Source organism: Rana temporaria, chromosome 2 (genome assembly GCF_905171775.1).
Source record: "Rana temporaria chromosome 2, aRanTem1.1, whole genome shotgun sequence".
Taxonomy (NCBI): domain Eukaryota; kingdom Metazoa; phylum Chordata; class Amphibia; order Anura; family Ranidae; genus Rana; species Rana temporaria.
In genome coordinates this window covers 470,046,916-470,069,948 of record NC_053490.1, presented here as the reverse complement: position 1 = coordinate 470,069,948, position 23,033 = coordinate 470,046,916, and the positions used below count along the sequence as shown (strand labels likewise).

Genomic DNA, 23,033 nt, shown 5'->3' with positions numbered 1-23,033 from the left:
TCCCGCGCGGTGAACGCGCTGGCTTCTCGGCCAGGCTTCTCAGCTCATTCATAGGTTGATTGAAAGCAGCGCAGCCATTGGCTGACGCTGCTGTCAATCTCATCCAATGACGCGGCGGGGTCGAGTGATACAGGGGCGGCTATGGCTGTATCACAGGAGCACGCCCGCAAGAACTCATCACCATGCAAGCTTGCGTGAAAGTGATGAGTTCTTGCGAGGGGGAGCCGAGACAGCCGCAGAAGGACGCCAGAAGACGTGGATCGGGGCCACTCTGTGAAAAACGAGCTGCACAGTGGAGGTAAGTATAACATGTATGTTGTGTAATATCAAGATTGCATGTAAGGCTCAATTCACAAAGCTTTAACACAAGGAATAAAGATCCTTAGTAGCCATGTAACTGCAATGTTGAAAACTCTTTGTAGAGAAAGGGAAATAATATTATTGCAGGTAATCCAATTTGCAAAGAATAAAAGGGCAATTATTGAAAAACAGTAAAATTTGCATTTTTCTTTCATATACAAAGCTGACCGTATTTAGACTGTTGGGGGCCCTTTCACACGTACGGACAGTTTGTCCGTATTTCATCCATCCATTTTTGAATGAAATACGGACATGCATGTATCCCTATGGGATAGCGGGTGTCGGCAGATGAACATCCGCCGACACCCGATGACCTCGTTCCCCCGCTATGGTCCGATTCTGCAGACGGAGGAAAATCCAATTTTTTCCATCTGTCTGCACAACGGATCGGGTGAACTCCCCATAGGGGAGAGAGGAGAAAAGACAGGGCGGTCCCTGCACGGTGTGCGGGGACTGCCCTGTCAGCCGACGGCTCAGCGGGGATTTTATGGAGCAATCCCCGCTGAGCTGACGGACACACGGAGGCGGATCATTACTGAAAGGGCCCTCACTTTTTTACCCTAAAATTAGAGGGTAAACTGTGCCTGCGTGTTATACGCAGGGGGCTGTGGAACGTTTTTTCCTGAAAATTCCCTCTTAAAGTTAGGGTGCGTGTTATACGCTGACAAATACGGTACTTATAGTAGTTGTAAACCCACTTTTGTAAGTTACTCCTAGAGGTAAGCCTAGATTAAGGCTAACCTGTAGGTGTTTGCAATATCTCCTAAACCTGATTGACAGGCACAGCTGTCTATGGTGCATGCGCTGTAGACAACGGCGCGCACTGAGAATAGCCGGTCTAAATTCGGCAATGCTGAATTTGACAGCTCCCGCGTGCATGCGCGGAGGGACGTCATCGCCGGAGCAGCGATACCCGGAAGGAACCTTCGGGAGCGATGGATGCGACAGAGGGGGACACGAGGACGGCTTCTGGTGCTTCGTTCTAAGGTAAGTTCATGCATAATGAGCTAGTATGCTAGTCATACTAGCTCATTATGGCTTTGTCTTGCAGGTTTTATTTATTTATTTTTATTTTTTTCCAGGGTTTACTTCCGCTTTAAGCCTCATACACACGATCAGATTATCCGATGGGAATTGTGTGATGACAGGCTGTTGTCGGAAAATCCGACCGTTTTGTACGCTCCATCGGACAATTGATGTCAGATTTTTCGCAGACAAATGTTGGATAGCATGCTTTAATTGTGTGTTGTCGGATTTTCCGATCATGTGTACACAAGTCCATCGGACAAAACTCCAAAGTAGAAAATACTAATGCTCGGAAGCAATGCTCACTTTAACACAACATTAGCAGAAGTTGCCCAAAAGGGCGGCGCTAAAGAGCTGAAAAACCACATTGTTTCGTGTTTGTTGGCAGACAATTCTTTGTCGTTTGTATGCAATACAAGTTCCTGGCCAACGCCCTTCGAGCAAAAGTTCTACACTTTGGGGCAGATCCACAAAGCGAGTACGCCGGCGTATCTACTGATACGCCGGCATACTTTCAAATTTCCCACGTCGTATCTTTGTTTTGAATCCTCAAATCAAGATACGACGGCATCTGGGTGAGATCGGACAGGCGTACGTCTTCGTACGCCTTCAGATCTAAGATGCAATTTTTCTGCGTTCACGTCGTTTTCCGCGTTGAGTATGCAAATTTGCTATTTCCGACGATCCACGAACGTACGAGCGGCTGTTGCATTCTTTTACGTCGTCTCTAGTCGGCTTTTTCCGGCGTATAGTTAAAGCTGCTGTTTCGTGGCGTATAGTTAAGCCTGCTATGTTAAGTATGGCCGTCGTTCCCGCCTTTTTTTTTTCGTTTGTGTAAGTCGTCCGTGAATCGCGGGATAAACGTAATTTACGTCCAAGTCTAAACAATGACGTCCTTGCGACGTTATTTCGCGCAATGCACTGCGGGAAATTTAGGGACGGCGCATGCGCAGTTCGTTCGGAGCGGGGACGCTTCATTTAAATGAAACACGCCCCCTACCCGCCCAATTTGAATTCCGCGCCGTTACGTCGCTTGAGATGCACTACGCCGCCGTAACTTACGGCGCAAAATCTTTATGGATTCGAACCAAAGCCAGGTAAGGTACGGCGACGTAGCGTATCTCAGATACGATGCGCCGGGGCAGATCTTTGTGGATCTGCCCCTTTGTCTGTAAAAAATCCGACCGTGTGTATGAGGCTTAAGATCCAATTAAAAATGAATGAAACGTTTCCAGCGAGCCCGATTATTTCATTTCCAGTCTCCCATAAAACACAAAAACATGAGAAAAGGTAAAACAAAGTCTTCCTTTACTTTAAATACTCCAGTTGGAGCTCCAAAAAAAAAATCAAACAAATGATGGAAGCCATCAGAGCGATGGGGGTGTGAGGTGTAAGGCTCAGCGTTTTTGTCAGATCTCGCGCTCCAAGGCATCGCGTTTCAGCGGGATTTTATAGTATCGGCAGAGGACGTCTATTAACAAGCTATATCCTCAAATGGTGCAAGAAAATGAATTGCCTCCCAGGTGATACATTGATATTTCATGTGTTGTTAAATATTAATTTACAGCCAGATCTATACGAGATTGCTTGCTCTCAGTGGGTCTTCTCCCGCAGTAAAATCTCTTGTTAGCCTGTTAAGTATTTTAGCGATAAACTAGAGATGGGAGCACAGCTGTTTTAACAAGGTATTAATATACACACGCACTTAAATCTGAAGTCAAAAAGCATTTGGCTGCCGAACAACCTACAGAAAGTGCGTTTGTTGTCTTCACGTTGTTTACCAGAGGCTACATCCTAATGAAGCGTAATGTGCATTCAGGGCAGGGTATCGGAAAACGGCGTGGAAACTACTGATTAAGATATAAAAAATAATGAATCCCACCGACATCTATACCTTGACGTTCTCTTTCTAATTTAGCCATCAGAGGTTTAAAGCTGCTTCATTGCCTCCCTGTGATGCGCCTTAACTTTGTCACTGTAATGCATTAATCCACTTCATTGGAACATTTCTTCTGGCATATGAATAACTAGATGGGTTTGATAGCATCAAATAATCAGCTCCAAAGGGAATTTGCTTAATGGCAAGAAAACTCCAGTTCACTGCTGCTGACAAGCTACAAGTGATAATTGTGCATCTCAGACTTGTATTGCGGTTTTGTATCGCTTTGTGTAGTTAGTTGGAGTGGACGGGTGGAAAATAACTTAAAGTGGATGTAAAACCGAATATTTTATTTTTTTGCTGTGACAATATAGAGTAAAAGATTTCCTATCATCTGTGCCCAGTTTTGCCACACAGAGTTAATCCAGCTCTGAGCAATCCTCTTTTATTGTTTAGTGAGATAAAACAGACTTGCAGAGAAAAACCTTGGTCCGTTCCGCCCCCTTGCTGTGAGTGACAGGTTATTAAAAATAATAAAAATTATTCAGCGCTGGAAAAATAAATTAATTAAATAACCTAATGTATATGCAAGCCAGCACTAAGGACAAATTCATAAAAAATTCCCAATTGAACTATATGGTATAAACAGTGCAGCGCAAAGGTGAAAAATCAAACTAAATAAATATATAATCACGAGTTCATAAAAGAACATGTGAAAAAGAAAAAGAAAAGATGTGTCCATGTGAATAAAAGTCCATATAATAATAAATCCAAAGATCCAATTTAGAAGAATCCAAATAGTGTAAGTGAAGAGATGACCCCAAAAAGATATCCACCACCAGTGTAAGATGGCCAATCACCTTACGGCTTCGACCCTGCCGGGTCACAAAGCATATCAATTTGAACCAAGGATCAGATTGAAACTTCCATAGGAAACGAATGGCTGAAGATGGCACCACGGATCCAAACCAGATCACTTTCCAGCAATATTACCACCATGTTACATGACACCCCAGTATGACCAGAGGGATCCACGATCCCATGCTGCACTGTTTATACCATATAGTGACAGGTTATTTACATATCTCATGCACTAGCCTGGAGACAGGCATTGTTTTTTAATTCCCACCCCCCACTTCTTTTCTGAAGTCATGTGGTTACTTTTCTGGGTTTTGACTGGATGTTACTGATCATAGCAGAATTCAGTGTAAGTAATACATAGGACAAAATTAATGTTTACAAGGGGAGTGTAGAGATGGGCGGGAATTCTGACATCACGACTCCACCCACTGAGCTCCAGACAACAGATCCACCCACAGAATCTGCAGTTTTTCAGTTCTCATAACAGACAGAGGGGAGACATTTGACAGGTAAGGATACATGCAGGAGGCATCTATATCCTTATAGATCAGCACTATGGCAGTAGTTTAGAAAGGATGAGAGTGGGTTTAGATCCACTTTAAGGAGCAAATCCAGGCGACACAAAAACATTATTCAGGATGCAAAAGTCAGAAAGCCCATGAAGTTTCAAGTCTTGCATAACCCTTACATATACCCAGTGAAGTGGCTGGCCTCAGGTGATACACAGAGATGAAACAAATCCTCCTGCATACGTTGTAACTGTTGACCTGCAACCATCTCCTGCAAGGTGTACAGTTTACACAGCATTTCTGATTGCCACCAGGCAGGGGGTGGGGATCTGATTTCACACAATGCACTGATGAGAGCTCAGTGTAATCTGAGACCTGAGTGGAGGAGATGGACACACACACACACTCTTAGGCTGGGTTCCCAACTAATGATATAGACAAGACCAGGGAAAAATCCAAGCTTTACTCACCGGTCAGCCCGCTGACAACCAAATCAACCTATCTAACAGTATGCGTTAAAACAGGGATTTGGTCTGAACACATTTGCAAATGCATGCCTAAGCCACAGAGCCTCGTCACGGTACCCTGGTATCTGTGGTCCTATCTATATATAGATAAATATATAGATAGATAGATAGATAGATATGAGAGACTCCACAATGGAAGCACATGCATTCTGATGGATTTACACCTATGCAAATTGGATGTGGGTTTTCCCTATGGAGCCGGTTCACCTATCTCCGGGGCTGTGGAGTGCACTGCACAGAATTGCTAGTTCCAGTGTGAACCGAGTCTTACATAGCCTGTGATTGACAGCCTCAGCTGTGAATGTTTTCCTGTTAGCTGGTGCTTCCCCTCCATTCCCATGGATCCTTTAGCATAACCTGTCGGGAGTGACTTGTGCAGATAGCAGAGGAAGGAGATGGCAGACATAAATCACACAAAGTGCTTTGGATTGAGGCAAGTACACGCTTTAGAGGAGTATGTTTTATTCATTTTGTTTTCATTTTACAGGTTTACATCAACCACTTTAAAGCTGAAGTTTAATCTGCTTATATCCCCCCCCCCCCTGGTTTGGAAGGTGTGCTTGCCTACAAGTCAGACAGGAATCAAAGCCTAGTCAATGTACAGATTCATCAGTAATCTTCAGTTGTCGTCCAAAGGTTTTTATTGTATATGGATCCCATCGCAAAAACAAGTGCACCGTTTCCGAGCCGTGCAGGATACGTGGCGTGGCTCAAAGTTGCACTTGTCTTTGTGATGTGATCTATCCGCAATAAAAACCTTTGGACGACAACTGAAGATTCCCGATATGTACACTGACTTGGTGTTTCCGGTACCCAGCTGGTAATCCCTGCAGCACCCATTACTGATGAGCCTTGTTTCCAGGAAGGCGTGCGATAGGAATATAGACAAGAAGAGGGTCAAGGCGCCTATCCATAGCATTCTCTAGGCTCCGGGGACTCCATGGGAAAGTAGAGAACAAGTTGAGGAAAACAGATGGTGAAAACTATTTTTATGAATAGGTTTACTTTGTATTAACTTGTTTTTCTTCTTTTTTCCAGCTTATCGTTTACCGTTTTTGACATGTCTGGACAGGGGAGATATAGGAACCTGTGGGAGCACTATTATAAGTAAGTGATTTGTTAATGTGTCTTAGAGAATAAGTACTGTAGATTGTCATTTGTGTTCTCCTGGGAATGGTAGGTGCTGTCATCTTGGACACATTTTTGAGAATGCACGTTCCTGCAACGCACAAAAACACGCATCCCTTTTACAGATGCACAAAAGTGGCATTCATTTCTAAGGGCATCCCCCATGCACCCTTCTAACATACTAATACAGTGCAATGCGTACTGCGTTCCCTTGTTTTTTGCCATGCACATTGGCAAGATACATAGGGTGCCATTATGAATTATTATCGCTGTCTTGCGTGTGCAAAAGAGAAGCGTGTTTTTGTGTGTTGCAGGAAAGCATGCTTTCCCACAATGTACAGATAAGTTCGAAGCCTTAGAGCCCTTTCACACTCGCAGTGCATGAAAAATGCTGGTAAAGCTAGCGGCGCTACGGCCGGCCGCTACCGGGTCCCCAAAGTTACCGAAGAAATGACCGTTTAACATTGGAGTCTATAGAAGGGGTGCCTGACTTTGAAAAATCAGTGCTCCTCATGCGTAAGGTCACCCGGACAACAAACTTTGCAAAATTATAGAGAAAGAGTGTGGCTATATGTGCGCCAAGTTTGGGGTCCATGGGACCTACGTCTGGCCGGTACCGGGTTCCCAAAGTCTGGAATATCAGGCGCAAAAAGGTGACTCGAGTATAAGCCGAGGGGGGGGGGGGGGGGGGGGGGGATTTTCAGCACAAAAAAAGTGCTGAAAAACTCTGCTTATACTCGAGTATATAAGGTACATTTACTTTAATGCATATATAAAATCATTCTCCCTGATCGCTGTGCACTGATTAAGCCAATATTCTCACCCCTTTTCAAGGTAATCAGCGATGTACTATGTAAATAAATGTGCGGCACATACAGACAGACTACTCATGTTCTGTAGCTGTCTTCTGAAGTCTAGTGATTTTTACCTTTCTGCTCTCATTTCATTATTGGCTATTTGTCATCTCTTTGACATTTCCATTGCAAGAAATCTTTCAAGGAAAAACCTTTTCAGCTAAGGCTTTAGGTACCTATAGATAGATTAGGATGGTCCAAAAATGGCTACAGACTCATTTCTACAGGTGGCCTCTGAGCTATACCAGCCACCCACCATCTGGGGTACTAGCATCTCCTATAATTCGCACTAGAAGTCATCATTTGCTCCCAGCCCCCTCCATATAAGTCATAAGCTTGGCTGAGCACAGCTTACCAGTTAATAAAGCACTCTGGGGATTGCGTGCCCTGAGAGCGCCCTCAGAAATGACTGCCCTGGGAAGTTCATCAGCAGGTCTACCCAGTAAGGCATGAGCACGTTCCAAGAGCATTAAGCAGTATTAGCCAATTAGATTTAGTTTATTTAGTGAGATTAAACATTACATTTTATGTGGCGGTTAGCGCCTAGTAATTACACTTTTCATAGTCACAGATATTTGCACCAAGTTTAGTTTAGCAAGTAAATGACAAAATGGTGCAGAATATGACTTTCCGGTTATTTTAAAATAATATCTGAAAGCAAATATGTATTGTGAATGAATAGGTTTGCTTTTAAATGAACCTGCCAGGATAGAAATAAAGGAGCTGTCACTGCTTGCTTCCATTTCAAGCTGCAGCCTCGCAGGTATGCCATTTATATTCTACCTTCACTGCCTAGATTATATCTGACCTGGAAAAAAAAACTGCATGTCGGGGTGACCCTACACGTTACTGACAGCGTGCTTATTCCTGGTTGGAGAAGCTGGAAAATACATTTGACAAACCTGGAGTACGTACCTTCCAAAATAAGTCAGCAGTGGCAGCTACAATATTTCTGGGCTTACAGGTTCTCTAAGGCCCGGTACACACGAGCAAACATGTACGATGAAAGCGGTCCGTCGGACCGTTTTCACCGTACATGCCTGCCAGAGGGCTTCTGTACGATGGTTGTACTAACCATCGTACAGAAGTCCGCGCGTAAACACTACACGGGGCGTGTCCGCGTCGTCGCGGCGACGTGGGCGGCCCTGCCATTTAAAGGCTTCCACGCATGCGTCAAAGTCATTCGACGCATGCGAGGGACGGCGGGCGCTCGGACATGTACGGTAGGTCTGTACTGACGACCGTACATGTCCGAGCGGGCAGGATTCCAGCGGACGGTTTTAAAACACGTCTAGGAATATTTGTCTGTGTCTGCTGGGAAAAGGCCCGGCGGGCAAATGTTTGCTGGAATTCGGCCCGCTCGCGCCTACACACGACCGAACATGTATGCTGAAACTGATCCGCGGACCAGTTTCAGCATACATGTTTGGTCGTGTGTACGGGGCCTTACAGTATATGTTAAAGCGGAGGTTCACCCTAAAACAATTCTATACCATCCATCCAGCATACTGCCGACATGTACAGTATGCTGTTTTTTTTTTTTTTTTTTTCGCTGTACTTACCGTTTAATCGTTCTTTTTCTTTTCAGACTCCCGCGGGGAATAGGCGTTCCTATGAAGAGGCGTATATGATTGACGTGCGGCTAAGGCACGTCACGCGTTCCGAAAATAGCCGAACTAGGACTCGGCTATATACGGCGCCTGCGCAGTCCGCTCCTAGTCTGTGCGCAGGCACCGTATAGAGCAGAGTCCCAGTCCAGCTATTTTCAGAACGCGTGACGCGCCTTAGCCGCACATCAATCATCTACGCCTCTTTATAGGAACGCCTATTCCCCGCGGGAGTCTGAAAAGAAAAAGAACGCTTAAACGGTAAGTACAGCGGAAAAAAAAAAATCATACTGTACATGTCGGCAGTATGCTGGATGGGATGGTATATAATTGTTTTAGGGTGAACCTCCGCTTTAAGACAAAACTTTTTAAGCTGGGTACCCACTGGGTTGCACGGGAAAAAAACTGTGCGGAAATGACCCCACTTATTGATAAGACAAAAAAACTGTGACTGCTCTGGTCAGGAGCCGCTGTAATAACCATGCAAGGTTAGTTCAGCGATCTCCCCCACTGAGCTGTTGTGTTTTGATGGGGGGATGCCCCTGCCAGAACACTTTGATCAGCGCTTTCTGCCATTGGCTGAGAGCTCTGATCAGGAGTTGTGGGCTGCTGGTTTTCCAGCATGCGCGTCCAACAGAAGCCAGCCAAACAGACCGACATGCACACGGGCAGAATGACGGCTGGTATGGCTCCCGACATTCTGCCCGTGTGTACAAGGCTTTAGTGTTAATTGCAATGTGGAGGGAATTTATTGCTGTCTCTGTCCTCGTTGGTTAGATTAATCTCCCTATTCTGGGGATCTCTGTCATCAGGACAGAAAGTGAGGGAAAATCCAAAGTGTTACAAATGTCACCAGAACAGGAATAAAGGTGAAATCTACTCATGGGGATACTTGTTTGAGTGGCAACTGTCTAAAAAGTTACCTTTTTGTAACAAACTGTGAAAAATATTTATTTGTTTTTGGTCTTTTTTTCGTTTACATGGCAAAAAAAAAAATGGTGGTGATTAAATGCCACCAAAAAGAAAGCTCTATTTGTGTATCGCATGTTGTTTTTGGCTACTTTTTAAATCGTAATGATGGCAGAAATCGCCCAAATGGCCCTGATCAAAAGTTTACACCCGTGCCACATAAAATCCCAATGATGCATGTCGACGTGTTTTTGGGCATACGGTAACCAGACTTTTTTTTATGACATTGGCGCAGTTAAGCCTCGTACACACGATAGGTTAACCAGAGGACAACGGTCTTAAGGACCGTTGTCATAGGTTAACCGATGAAGCTGACTGATGGTCCGTCGCGCCTACACACCATAGGTTAAATAACCGATCGTGTCAGAACGCGGTGACGTAAAACACAACGACGTGCTGAAAAAAACAAAGTTCATTGCTTCCAAGCATGCGTCGACTTGATTCTGAACATGCATGTATTTTTAACCAATGGTTGTGCCTACTAACGATCGGTTTTGACCTATCGGTTAGGAATCCATAGGTTAATTTTAAAGCAAGTTGACTTTTTTTTAACCGATGGTTAACTAACCTATGGGGCCCACACACGATCGGTTTTGACCGATGAAAACGGTCCTTCAGACCGTTGTCCTCTGGTTAACCTATCGTGTGTACGAGGCCTAAAGGCTTCTTTCTGGCAACTTGATCGTGCAGCTCATTTTTGTTCATGTATCATTGTATTGTCCCCCTTCAAAACAACCACATCATCTTTGCAGGTTTTTCTTTTGTATCCTAAACAATTCCTCTGGCAGTTGTGGCTGTGTTCTTTCTTGGTCTAGTTGACCTTGGCTTAGTGTCGAGAGATCACAAATTTTCCACTTAATAAGTGATTAAACAGTACTTACTGGCATATTCAAGGCTTTCTGTATATTTTTATATTCTTTTCCATTTTTATAAAGTTCCATGACCTTGTTACGCAGGTCTTTTCCATTGTTTGTTTTTTGTTTGTTTTTTCTGCTCCCCATGGCTCAGTATCTAGTCTCCTCAGTGCATCCAAATGAGAGCTAACAAACTCATTGACAATTTATATCACGGATGTGAAATTAACCATAAATTGCCATTTTAACCCATGTGTGTCACCTTGTGACACACATTTCAAACTTCTGATCAGGGCCATTTGGGTGATTTCTGTTATGATTTAAAGGTTGTCATTTTCTATTCTTGTATCTATGGGGGGGAAAAAAAGACGCAAACTTATAATAAGTGACTTTATATGATCGCTATTCTTTAAATAAAAGGCAGTTTTTTTGGCATGATCAGTCATATTTTCAATATAAAAGTCAAAATGTATGATTTCTGCCAGAGTATGGAAAACTTTTGAGCACAACTGTGTATGGGAATACATAAGAATTAGGCTGGCCATACACTGTCCAAATTGGCCAGTTGGTAATGGAACTGTTTGAAATTAACTACATTTGAGTGGAAAATGCAAAGTTTGACTACAACACTCATGCCGTACTGTGGAATAACTAGGAAGGTTGAAATGGGTGGCAGTGCCTTTGTAAAAACCACTGTTTCTTAGCTTCAACCAGGCATAATACTACTCCTATTATTGTTTGTCTTTTGATAGATTTATACAGATCTTTCTGCATTATAGTGCTCCACTCCTAGGTACCTAGTATATGTAGTTCTCCAGGTCCCAAGTGCCTGCCCTCAGCTCATTCCAGAAGCAAATGATACTCCACATGAACAAAATGGAGCTGACAAGTTTAGCCTTGTGATAAAATTTGATTATACAGTCCTTGCAAAGCCAATCAATGCTTTATGTTAAAGCTGGACTTTTACGCCCAAACAATGCACATGTGATTTGCTGGATGGGCAATGTTTATATGCTGGGGGCCCACTTGAAAGACAGAGCTGCCGAAATTTCCTTTCGGCCTCGGCCCTAGCTAGGCTCTCCATGGCCTCGGCCCTAGCTAGGCTCCCCATGGCCTCGGCCCTAGCTAGGCTCCCCATGGCCTCGGCCCTGGCTAGGCTCTCCATGGCCTCGGCCCTAGCTAGGCTCCCCATGGCCTCGGCCCTGGCTAGGCTCCCCATGGCCTCGGCCCTGGCTAGGCTCCCCATGGCCTCGGCCCTGGCTAGGCTCCCCATGGCCTCGGCCCTGGCTAGGCTCCCCATGGCCTCGGCCCTGGCTAGGCTCCCCATGGCCTCGGCCCTGTCTAGGCTCCCCATGGCCTCGGCCCTGTCTAGGCTCCCCATGGCCTCGGCCCTGTCTAGGCTCCCCATGGCCTCGGCCCTAGCTAGGCTCCCCATGGCCTCGGCCCTAGCTAGGCTCCCCATGGCCTCGGCCCTAGCTAGGCTCCCCATGGCCTCGGCCCTAGCTAGGCTCCCCATGGCCTCGGCCCTAGCTAGGCTCCCCATGGCCTCGGCCCTAGCTAGGCTCCCCATGGCCTCGGCCCTAGCTAGGCTCCCCATGGCCTCGGCCCTAGCTAGGCTCCCCATGGCCTCGGCCCTAGCTAGGCTCCCCATGGCCTCGGCCCTAGCTAGGCTCCCCATGGCCTCGGCCCTAGCTAGGCTCCCCATGGCCTCGGCCCTAGCTAGGCTCCCCATGGCGACGGCCCTAGCTAGGCTCCCCATGGCGACGGCTCTAGCTAGGCTCCCCATGGCGACGGCCCTAGCTAGGCTCCCCATGGCGACGGCCCTAGCTAGGCTCCCCATGGCCTCGGCCCTAGCTAGGCTCCCCATGGCCTCGGCCCTAGCTAGTAATTGCCCACCTAGCGATACATATGTGCATTGTGTGGGCATAAAAGCCCAGCTTTAACATAAAGGAATTAACAACGCGTAGATTGGCTTTGCAAGGACTGTTGTTTGATTACATTTTATCACAGGACTAAACTTGTCACCTCCATTAGAATAACTCCACCCCCACAAGTCAAGCGAAAATTTCCCATCACCGTTGCTAGTTTTTTGAAAATGTTAGTTGCCTGTCGGTCTAACATCATTACTTTGAGTTACTGACAAGTGTTCAGCCAGGGGGGCAAAGTGAAGTCAGAATTCCAGATCTCCATCCAGGTCTGTGTCTCGGATGACGTCAAAGATCGTGTCGGGCAACTAGCATTTTCAGAACAAGAGGTCCACAAAGCCGGCCTACATTATCACCTTTAAATGGAATATGATATACAGTCTTATAAATTTAAAGTTTTACTGCAGAAGTACCTCTTTAAGGCGATATTGTTTAATAAGACTGAAAGAAGTAAGACCTTCTTGTTGCAAGCTGTAAATAATTTGTCCGTCTATAAATCTGCTTCTTGTCTTTCCTCTCCGCAGAGAAGGCCAGGCAATTATTTTTGTCATTGACAGCAGTGACAAGCTGAGAATGGTTGTGGCCAAAGAAGAGCTGGAGACCCTTTTAAATCATGCAGGTAAGATTGTTCGGCGTTCCCTTCTCCCCCTTTATTCTCATCAGACATTTTAGAGAAACTCGTCTTGTCAGCGCCGCTGACGGCTGCTACTGAAGAGCACTCAGCTCAAATGATATATGTCAGCGGTTCAAATACCTAAAGTCTTTCTTGACTGATTTTAATCTCGGTCTCTTCGGCTGTGACTGCAATACATCCCAACTCGGAGATGGACCAGCAGGCACCATCATATACTTAGATACTGAAGATCCAAGTACAAGGGAGTTTAGCGGATCTGACACCTCGTCACATTGTGCTTGCTGCAGAACAGTGCTTTCTATCACAGCTTTAATTCTGTTCTTCGTACGCGTTTTCTACGCTTATGTCAGCTTATTTACGTTCTGCTTTTCACAGATATTTTGCATATTTACTTAATACTTTAATTGTAGAACATATGGGTTCTAAATGGAGTTTATAAACAGAGGCGAAGTTCAGAAAAAATTATCTATGCGTGTTAATTAGGAAGCGAAGGCCGTCTGTTGTCACAAACGCCTCCAAAAGGTGATTCCATTAAAAACTGCCCGTGAACCTGAGAAGCGGATGTTGTGTATCTGTTGATTCTGTTACCTATCTTGGCTTCCTAAATGGGGAAAATATACACATCAGACTTCTTTTTAGCACAGAAGGAAAATTGTTCTCGGTTTTAGAACTGGTTGGTTGCTAGTGCAGTTTTGTTACCATTTTACAGAACTTCCAGCTAGAGGCGAAGCATGGTTTTTAAATCCTTATGACGCGTACGCACGACCGTTTTTCGGGTTGTAAAAAATGATTTTTTTATTTTATTAAAAACGATCGAGTGTGCGCTCCAGAGCATTTTTCACGGTGTAAAAAATGACCATTAAAAATTTACAACTATGGAGTAAGCACATTCAATACGATGTAACAGAGTGAAAAGCGTGAATCGTCTTTTACTAACACGAAATCGTCAAAAGCAGCCCCAAGGGTGGCGCCATCCGAATGGAACTTCCCCTTTATAGTGCCGTCGTACGTGTTGTCGTCACCGCGCTTTGCTAGAGCATTTTTTTTGTTCACGATCGTGTGTAGGCAAGGCCGTTTTAACGATCGGTTGAAAAAAACTTGGTTTGTCATTTTTTACAACCCGAAAAACGGTCGTGTGTACGCGGCATTAGGCATTTTCTGGATTGAGGATGAATGCTTCTTAACCACCTCAATACAGGGCACTTTCACCCCCTTCATGTCCAATTTTCCCTATCCGTCTTTCAGGACAGCCACAACTTGAGAGATAGGCTCCTCCTCTTCCTTAGGAAACACTGCCCAGCCTTTAAAATCTCTCCTCCCCCTGCTAGACCTCAGTTCTTAGTGTTTCCTCCGGTGGGGAGACACTGCTAAGGAACCAGGCAGAACAGTCAGGGGACTGTGGCCATCATTATTTTTCCTATGGTGGAGGCAAGGGCTTCCTAAAGGAGATTGGGCGACTTACCGCCAAAAGAAACGCACCCCAACCAGGTCGAGCGCGACAGACGGTTCGTGGGGGGGTCCCTATCGTGTCCACAGGACCGCGGCGGGGGGAATTCAGCTCCGGGCACCCTGATTACAGGCCGCACATTGTTTTTTTCTTTTAAAAAATGCGGGCCGAGTGGCGGGCGACGTCATTTCCGGTGCGCCTCGGAAAGGATTCCCTATGACCCGCGACTTCCGGTTCCGGGTCGCGGCGCTGATAAGAGACCCACGCGTCCTGCTGGAGGTGTCGGATACTCGTTGGGACGAGTTAGACACAGCACAACCACCCCGCTATGTCGGTGACCTCTCCGGAACGGGACCCGACTAGGGACGCTACCTCCAGCCAGTCCAAGGTAAGGGTTCCTGGGGAGGGTTCCCAAAACCTTAGACTATGTCTCTTTTCCTTCCTCTATTTTTCCCTTGGTGGTTGGGGGAGAGGAGGGAAAGACAGAAGGGCACCTAGCAGTAGTGTCTGTCTAGTGCTTCCCAGAGGGCTGTAACCAGGTTGTTATTTTAAAAAAAAAAAAAAACTTTTTTATATATATCTCTGCTCTTTTAATGTGGGTCCTTATGTCTTCTATTTTTCCAGAAGAGCCTAGAAAAGAGCCAAGAAAAAACAGGAAGGACACATAGTTCTAAGAAGAAATGTGCTTCCTGTAGGGATTCCCTTCCTGATTCTTGGGCAAAAGTTTTATGCAGAGATTGCATAAACTCTCTAGTTAGGGAAAGGGATGCAGAACAGGAGGATAGTCTAGCTGCTTCAGTTAAGGAACTAGCCTCTACCTTTTCCTCTTTCAAAACCCTGTTTGAAAGGGTGCAACCCCCCCTGGTACCCACACAGGTTACAGCCCGCCCTGATGTTCAGGGTCCTGCACCTGCCTCTCCTGATCCTTCAGAGGAAGCAGTTGATTTTGCAGGCCCTTCACAGGGGCAGCACTCCTTAATGGAGAATGTTGCTTTCGACTCGCAGGCAGAGTCAGGTGAAGAAGACCAGGACAGTGAGTCCAAGAAGTCTTCCAGATACAAGCTATCTCTTGATGAGGTTGAGGAACTACTAGGGGCCATTTACACGACCCTAGGCATTCACACGGATATCAAACCTCTTAGTCTCCATGACCAGATGTACAAAGGTCTAGGGGAACACAAGGGCAGGGTTTTCCCAGTACACGATCTTCTGATTGATACTGTTAAGAAGGAGTGGCAGGACCCTGAAAGAAAGCCTTTCTTTTCTCAATCCCTTAAGAGAAGGTTTCCCTTTGCGGAAGATTCCACGTCTGTTTGGAATAAGAACCCTAAGTTAGATGCGGCCTTTTCACAAGTCTCTAAAAAGACTGATTTAGCATTTGAGGATATGGGCAACCTGACGGATGCTATGGATAAGAGAATGGACTCATTGTTAAAAAAAGCATGGGAGTCCATAATTGGCAATTTAAAACCAGAATTAGCAGTTACAGTAGTGGCCCGTAATTTAGAACACTGGCTCTCAAAGATCCAAGAACATATTGAGGCAGATACGGACAAGGACACTATTTTGGCTTCCTTCCCCACAATTTTAAAAGGGGTAGCCTACATTGCGGATGCCTCAGCAGAATCCGTCCGCATGTCAGCCAGGTCAGCAGCCCTGGCTAATTCTGCCAGAAGAGCTCTCTGGCTCAAGACTTGGTCTGGAGACATTGCGTCCAAGTCTAAGTTATGTGGGATTCCCTTTACAGGAGACCTTCTATTTGGTCCTGACCTGGAGTCAGTCTTAGACCGCACGGCGGATAAGAAAAAATCTTTTCCTTTTAAACGTAAAGCTCCACAAAAAGGAAGAGGGTTTCGTCCCCAAAGACAAACAGGGGTTCCGAAACCAGAGACTCAAAAAAGGATCTGGACACCTAGGGGTAGGGGAAGAGGAGCGATTTTTCGCCCACCTGACCAGCCCCCCAAAAAACAATGACTCCCAGATCAGAGTGGGGGGAAGGTTGGGGGCCTTCCTTCCACAATGGGAGTCTTTTTCCCCAAACAGGTACGTATTGGCGATAGTGAGAAGGGGGTATTCTCTAGAGTTCTCATGCCTTCCGCCACAGAGGTACCTGGTCACTCAGCTTCCCAGAGCCAAGGAAAAGGCAGAAGCTCTAGTGGGGGCCTTGAGGGATCTGGAGGTCCAAAATGTTGTTTGCAGAGTCCCAAAAGGAGAGGAGGAAAGAGGGTTTTACTCCCACGTTTTCGTGGTAAGGAAACCCTCTGGCAAGTACAGGTTAATCCTAAACCTGAAACCGCTGAACAAGTCGGTAACATACAAAAGATTCCGTATGGAGTCAATTTTCACGGTAAGGGCCCTCCTACCACAGAATTGCTTTATGGTCTCCCTGGACCTCAGGGACGCGTACCTGCACGTACCCATTGCAGAGGGGTCTCGGGAGTTTCTACGGCTAGCGATAGACTTGGGAACTTCGGTGGTGCACCTACAGTTCCAGGCCTTGCCATTCGGTCTATCCTCCTCACCCCGCGTGTTCACAAAGGTCCTGGCGGAACCAATAGCTTTTCTGCGTCTTCAGGGAGTGGGTATAATAGCGTACCTGGACGACCTGCTTCTTTTTGCAGCCTCTCCGGAACAAGTCTCCAGGGACCTGGAACTAACCAAAAAGACCCTTATGGACCTAGGTTGGCTATTAAACCTGGAAAAATCCAGTCTAATACCATCGCAGCGCATTCCTTATTTAGGGTACACCCTGGACTCCACCCTGCTAAGGGTCTTCCTTCCATTAGAGAAGGCTCTAAAATTAGAAAAGTCAGTATCTGCCCTCCAGGGCAGCCATCAGGTTTCAATCAGATTCCTGATGTCAACACTAGGACTGTTAACTTCCACTCTACCGGCAGTCCAGTGGGCAGGGATTCACTTTCGGGCCCTGCAGGCCTTTGTACTCAGAATCTGGGACCACAGCTCAGAACACCTAGACGTTCTGGTACAGGTCCCAAGTCAGGTAAAGAGATCCCTCTGGTGGTGGAGAAAGATCACCAATCTGTCACAGGGTCGTCTATGGCATATCCGGTCTCCATTGATCGTCACCACAGACGCCAGCGGCAGAGGTTGGGGGGCTCACCTGGGGGTACTTCCAGCACAGGGTGTTTGGGAAGTGGCAGAGCTGAAACATTCCTCCAACTGGAAGGAGCTGAGGGCGATCGGTTTAGCTCTCATCTTCTTTCAGGAGAGACTTCGAGGACACCACGTCCAAGTGAGGTCAGACAATGCGTCGGCCGTGGCCTATGTAAACAAGCAGGGTGGCACCAGGTGTGTAGCCTTGTCGGCCATAACAACAAGAATCTTTCGCTGGGCCGAAACAAACACCCTGTCCTTATCAGCAGTTTTTCTAAAGGGGATAGAAAACAGTACAGCAGATTTCCTCAGTCGAAGTCAACTGAGGGAAGACGAGTGGTCCCTCAATCAGGAGGTCTTCCATCTTTTGGTCAAGAGATGGGGGTCTCCGGAGATAGATCTCTTCGCTTCCAGGGAGAACACAAAAACACATTGGTTTTTCTCTCGGGGCAGGGGAGAGGGAGCAAGAGGGATAGATGCCCTATCCCAGAGCTGGCGCTTCGGGATTTGTTACGCCTTCCCACCCCCAGCTCTTCTGCCACTGGTCCTGAGAAAATTTCAGCTGGAGAACACCTCACTTATCCTTGTGGCACCCCACTGGCCCAAGAGGGCTTGGTTCTCGGTTCTCAAGCAACTGACCACAGAACCCCCTCTTTTTCTTCCTCTTCGAGAGGATCTCCTCTCGCAGGGTCCAGTACTGTGCCCTCAGGTACACAGATGGAACCTCGCGGCGTGGTTACTGAGGAGTCCTTGCTGAGGTCCAAAGGTTTTTCGGACAAACTGACTGCCACCCTTCTTGACAGTAGGAAGAAGGAGACACGTTCTATTTATAGAAAAGTTTGGATTCGTTTTAATACTTGGTGCCAGGAATTTTCCTTTCCAACACAAAGCCACAAGTCCGTTCTGGAATTTCTCCAGTGCGGAGCGGATAAAGGCTTGTCAGTGAGTACCCTTAAAGGCCAGGTCTCAGCACTCAGTGTGTTTCTAGAGAGCCCTCTAGCATCCAATCCCTGGGTCATCAGGTTCTTTAGGGCTTTGTCCAGACAGAAACCTTCCCAGGGACCTTCCTTCCCCAAGTGGGATCTATCATTAGTTTTACAGGTGCTAACAGGGTTGCCCTTTGAACCCTTAGACAAGTGTTCTTTAAAGGATCTAACATTTAAAACAGTCTTTTTAGTTGCAGTGACTACTGCCAGGAGGGTCAGTGAATTGGAAGCCCTGTCCATTCGTCCTCCTTTTTGTGTAATTTTCCCGGATCGAGTTGTTTTTAAAACCGATCCGGCCTTCCTTCCGAAAGTGGCTTCCAAGTTCCATAGAAGCCAGGAGGTGGTATTACCCTCATTTTGTTCCAATCCCTCTAGTGAAAGGGAATTTAAGTTCAGTACACTAGATGTTAGGAGATGTATCCTACAGTACTTGGAGCTGACTCGAGCTTTTAGGAAGTCAGACTCTTTGTTCGTTTTGTTTTCTGGGACCAGAAAGGGACAGAAAGCGTCTCGGCGCACTATTGCTAGGTGGCTCAGACTAGTTATTGGGCAGGCTTACTCCTTATCTGGTAGGGAAGTCCCTACAGGAATTAAGGCACACTCTACTCGGGCGGTGGCTACTTCTCAGGCTGAAAGGGCTGGAGCGACGCCAGATCAAATATGCAAAGCCGCAACTTGGTCCAGCTACGCCACTTTCATCAAGCATTACAGAGTAGATCTGGTGTCAGCAGGTGAACAAGCCTTTGGGAGAAAAGTCTTGCAAGCCGTGGTCCCACCCTAAATTGTAAGTACTCGATTATCCTCTCAAGTTGTGGCTGTCCTGAAAGACGGATAGGGAAAAATGGAGTTACACTTACCGGTAACGTCCTTTCCAGTAGTCTTTCAGGACAGCCCTAGTTACCCTCCCGAAAAGTAAGAAGAAGGGGTTTCTAATCCAGGAACATAGTATGATATTGATGTGTTAACTATGGATTACTAACATGTTCTTGTGTCTCCCCAGCGGACCGGAGTGCTCGTATAAAAACTGAGGTCTAGCAGGGGGAGGAGAGATTTTAAAGGCTGGGCAGTGTTTCCTAAGGAAGAGGAGGAGCCTATCTCTCAAGTTGTGGCTGTCCTGAAAGACTACTGGAAAGGACGTTACCGGTAAGTGTAACTCCATTTTTTTTTTCAGCTTTCAGCGCTGTCACACTTTGAATGACAATTGTGCGGTCATGCAACACTGTACCCATATGACATTTTTATAACTTTTTCCCCCACGTATAGAGCTTTCTTTTGGTGGTATTTGATCACCTCTTCGGTTTTTATTTCTTGCGCTATAAAAAAAAAGAAGAGTGACAATATCACTGGAAGGGGTTAACACTAAGGGGCGATCAGGGGGTTAAATATGTTACCTAGCCGCTTGCCGACCGCCCACCGCAGTTTTACTTGTAATATACTTGTAATATAGTGTGATGTTGCGCTGCGGCCACTAGGGGCGCGTGCGCGCCCCCTGCTCGCCACTGGTGCTGATGCGAGTGCCCGGAGGGCGTGATCACCGCCAGGCACCCGCGATCGCTCGTGACGGCGAGAACCGGGAGCAGTGTGTGTAAACGCACAGCTTCCGGTCCTTTCAGGGGGAGAAATTACTGATCGTATGTTTATACAATGTATGAACAGTGATCTGTCATTTCCCCTAGTCAGTCCCACCCCCCTTCAGTTAGAACACACTTTAAGGAACATAATTAACCCCTTCCTCACCCCCTAGTGTTAACCCCTTCACTGCCAGTGACATTTTTACAGTAATCAATGCAATTTTATAGCACTGATCGCTGTGAAAATGACAATGGTCCCAAAAATGTGTCCAATGTGGCCGCCATAATGTCGCAGTACCGATTAAAAATTGCAGATCGCCGCCATTACTAGTAAAAAAAATAATAATAAAAATGCCATAAAACTACCCCCTATTTTGTAGACGCTATAACTTTTGCGCAAATCAATCAATGAATACTTATTGGGATTTTTTTTTTTTTTTACAAAAAATATGTAGAAGAATACGTATCGGCCTAAACTGAGGGAAAAAAATGCTTTTTTTTATATATTTTTGGGGAATATTTTATTATAGCAAAAAGTAAAAAATAATATATATATATTTTTTTAAAATGTTCGCTCTATTTTTGTTTATAGCGCAAAAAATAAAAGCCGCAGAGGTGATCAAATATCACCAAAAGCTCCATTTGTAGGACAAAAAGGACGTAAATTTTGTTTGGGAGCCATGTCGCATAACTGCGCAAATGTCAGTTAAAGTGACGCAATGCCGAATCGCAAAAAGGGGTCGGCCGTTGACCAGCAAAATGGTCTGGGGCTGAAGTGGCTAGGGAGTGAGTTTAAGCAAAGAAAGAAAAATATGGACAGCCGCACTCCAAAGTCTTAAAAAGACGTGCCCTTTATTGGGTGAAGGAAAAATGCACTACAGGTACCAGCATACAGTGGGAAAAACAGCTGACGCATTTCGCATTGGATATCAATGCTTAATCATAGCTACGTAGCTGGGAGCTATGATTAAGCATTGATATCCAATGCGAAACGCGTCAGGTGTTTTTCCAACTGTATGCTGGTACCTGTAGTGTATTTTTCCTTCACCCAATAAAGGGCACGTCTTTTTACGCTTTGGAGTGCGGCTGTCCATATTTTTCTTTCTTTGCACATCCTGCGCATTGCCGGCACCCATTGGTTTCTGAGCGGACAGTGATTGTCCTAGTGTGCTCACCTGGAGCGGCGGCTTCCCTACCTAGGGAGTGAGTTTAACTGTAGGGGAAGGGGACTCGCAAGGAGAGGAGACCGATCAGTGTTCCTCTGTACAAGAAACACACCAGACTCGTCTCAAGTGACAAGGTCCTCTTTCTTTGGTGGTATGCAGGCCCTTAAAGTTGTTAACGTTTAAAAAAAAAAAAACCTGTAAGACAAAGGCATAATGAACTAGTATGCATCGCATACTAGCTTATTATGAAATGCATACCTTAGAACGAAGGCTTCCAGCGGCGCCCGCACACCGCTGAGATAGCTGACGTTTTCTCTGGAGTTTCTTCCGGGGTCGTGGGCTTCTGCATTGTGAATGGCTGGAGCCGCGATGACATCACTCCTGCGCCGCACCTGGAAGCAACAGCACCTGAGGACGTTCCTTCAGAGCGCATGCAAGCTAAAATTAATCACATTAAATAGTCCCTAAAACATATTACTAGCTCCCCAATCGTTCCAGAAATCATTGCAAACACTTGCCTTATATCCTCCAGCTCATGTTGTGGCCGTTTCCATCATATGTGTGGACATGTGAAGCCCAGTTCATTATTCTTCCTGGTTTTCAGGGAGAGGTTGCATGCTGGGCGATTTTTTTTTTTTTTTTTTTTTTTTATTCTTGGGCACAGTAATGCCCAGAGACTCTTAGGAAATGATGACACTCATTTCCTAGGAGGCAATGGAGTCCTAGAACATGAAGTTGAACCACCTAGGACCAGGAACTAGGCAGATTACGAAATCTGCCGATTTAACAGCCAGATAGAAGTGAGGTTTTTTTTTTTTTTTTTACATTAAAGGCAAGCTGTTTAATCATTTTTAGGGTGGAACTCTGCTTTAATGCTGCAGAGGACTGTGCCAAATAATTACTTTGAAAGTAAGCATAGGGCAGGAATGGGAGGGAGAGCAGCTTAAAGGGGTTGTAAAGGTACTCTCCCCCCCCCCCCCTAAATAGCTTCCTTTACCTCAGTGCAGTCCTCCTTTACTTACCTAATCCTTCCATTTTGCTTTTAAATGTCCTTATTTCTTCTGAGAAATCCTCACTTCCTGTTCATCCGTCTGTAACTCCACACAGTAATGCAAGGCTTTCTCCCTGGTGTGGAGAAAATCTCTTGAGGGGGCGAGAAGGAGAGTCAGGACGCCCACTAACACACCGCTCCTTTCTCTATCTGAAAAGTAGAGTGTCCTGACTTGCCTGATCGCCCCCTCCCCCCTCAAGAGGCTTTCTCCACACCAGGGAGAAAGCCTCGCATTACTGTGTGGAGTTACAGACAGAAGAACAAGAAGTGAGGATTTCCCAGAAGAAATAAGGACATTTAAAAGCAAAATGGAAGGATGAGGTAAGTGAAGGAGGACTGCACTAAGGTAAAGGAAGCTATTTAGGGAAAACAAATTGTACCTTTACAACCCCCTTTAAAGCAGTGGTTCACCCAAAAAAAATTTTTTTACATTACATCTAGCAGAGCCAGCATAGTAAGGGCATTTACTTTCGGCAGGTAATTTTTATTTTTTTCTCCGTACATACCTTTTTTTTATATTTTGTTTTTGTCCAGGGCTTCCGGGTTCCGATGACTGCGGGACTGG

General features: G+C 45.9%; 2 protein-coding genes across 3 annotated transcripts in view; both read left to right on the top strand.

The window, feature by feature from the left end:
- ARL6 (ADP ribosylation factor like GTPase 6) overlaps nt 1–23,033 on the top strand; it is a 113,971-nt gene that overhangs the window by 31,022 nt on the left and 59,916 nt on the right. For both annotated transcript variants that reach the window (XM_040338719.1, XM_040338720.1), the window contains exons 4-5: nt 6,201–6,269; nt 13,024–13,118. In XM_040338719.1, coding sequence (XP_040194653.1) covers nt 6,201–6,269; nt 13,024–13,118 — 164 coding nt within the window. The remainder of the gene's footprint in view (nt 1–6,200; nt 6,270–13,023; nt 13,119–23,033) is intronic.
- Nucleotides 18,320–19,720, top strand: LOC120927800. Its single transcript, XM_040338718.1, has 2 exons — nt 18,320–19,464; nt 19,681–19,720. Exon 1 carries the CDS (start codon nt 18,412–18,414, stop codon nt 19,459–19,461), a length of 1,050 nt encoding a protein of 349 aa, XP_040194652.1. The 5' UTR covers nt 18,320–18,411; the 3' UTR covers nt 19,462–19,464; nt 19,681–19,720.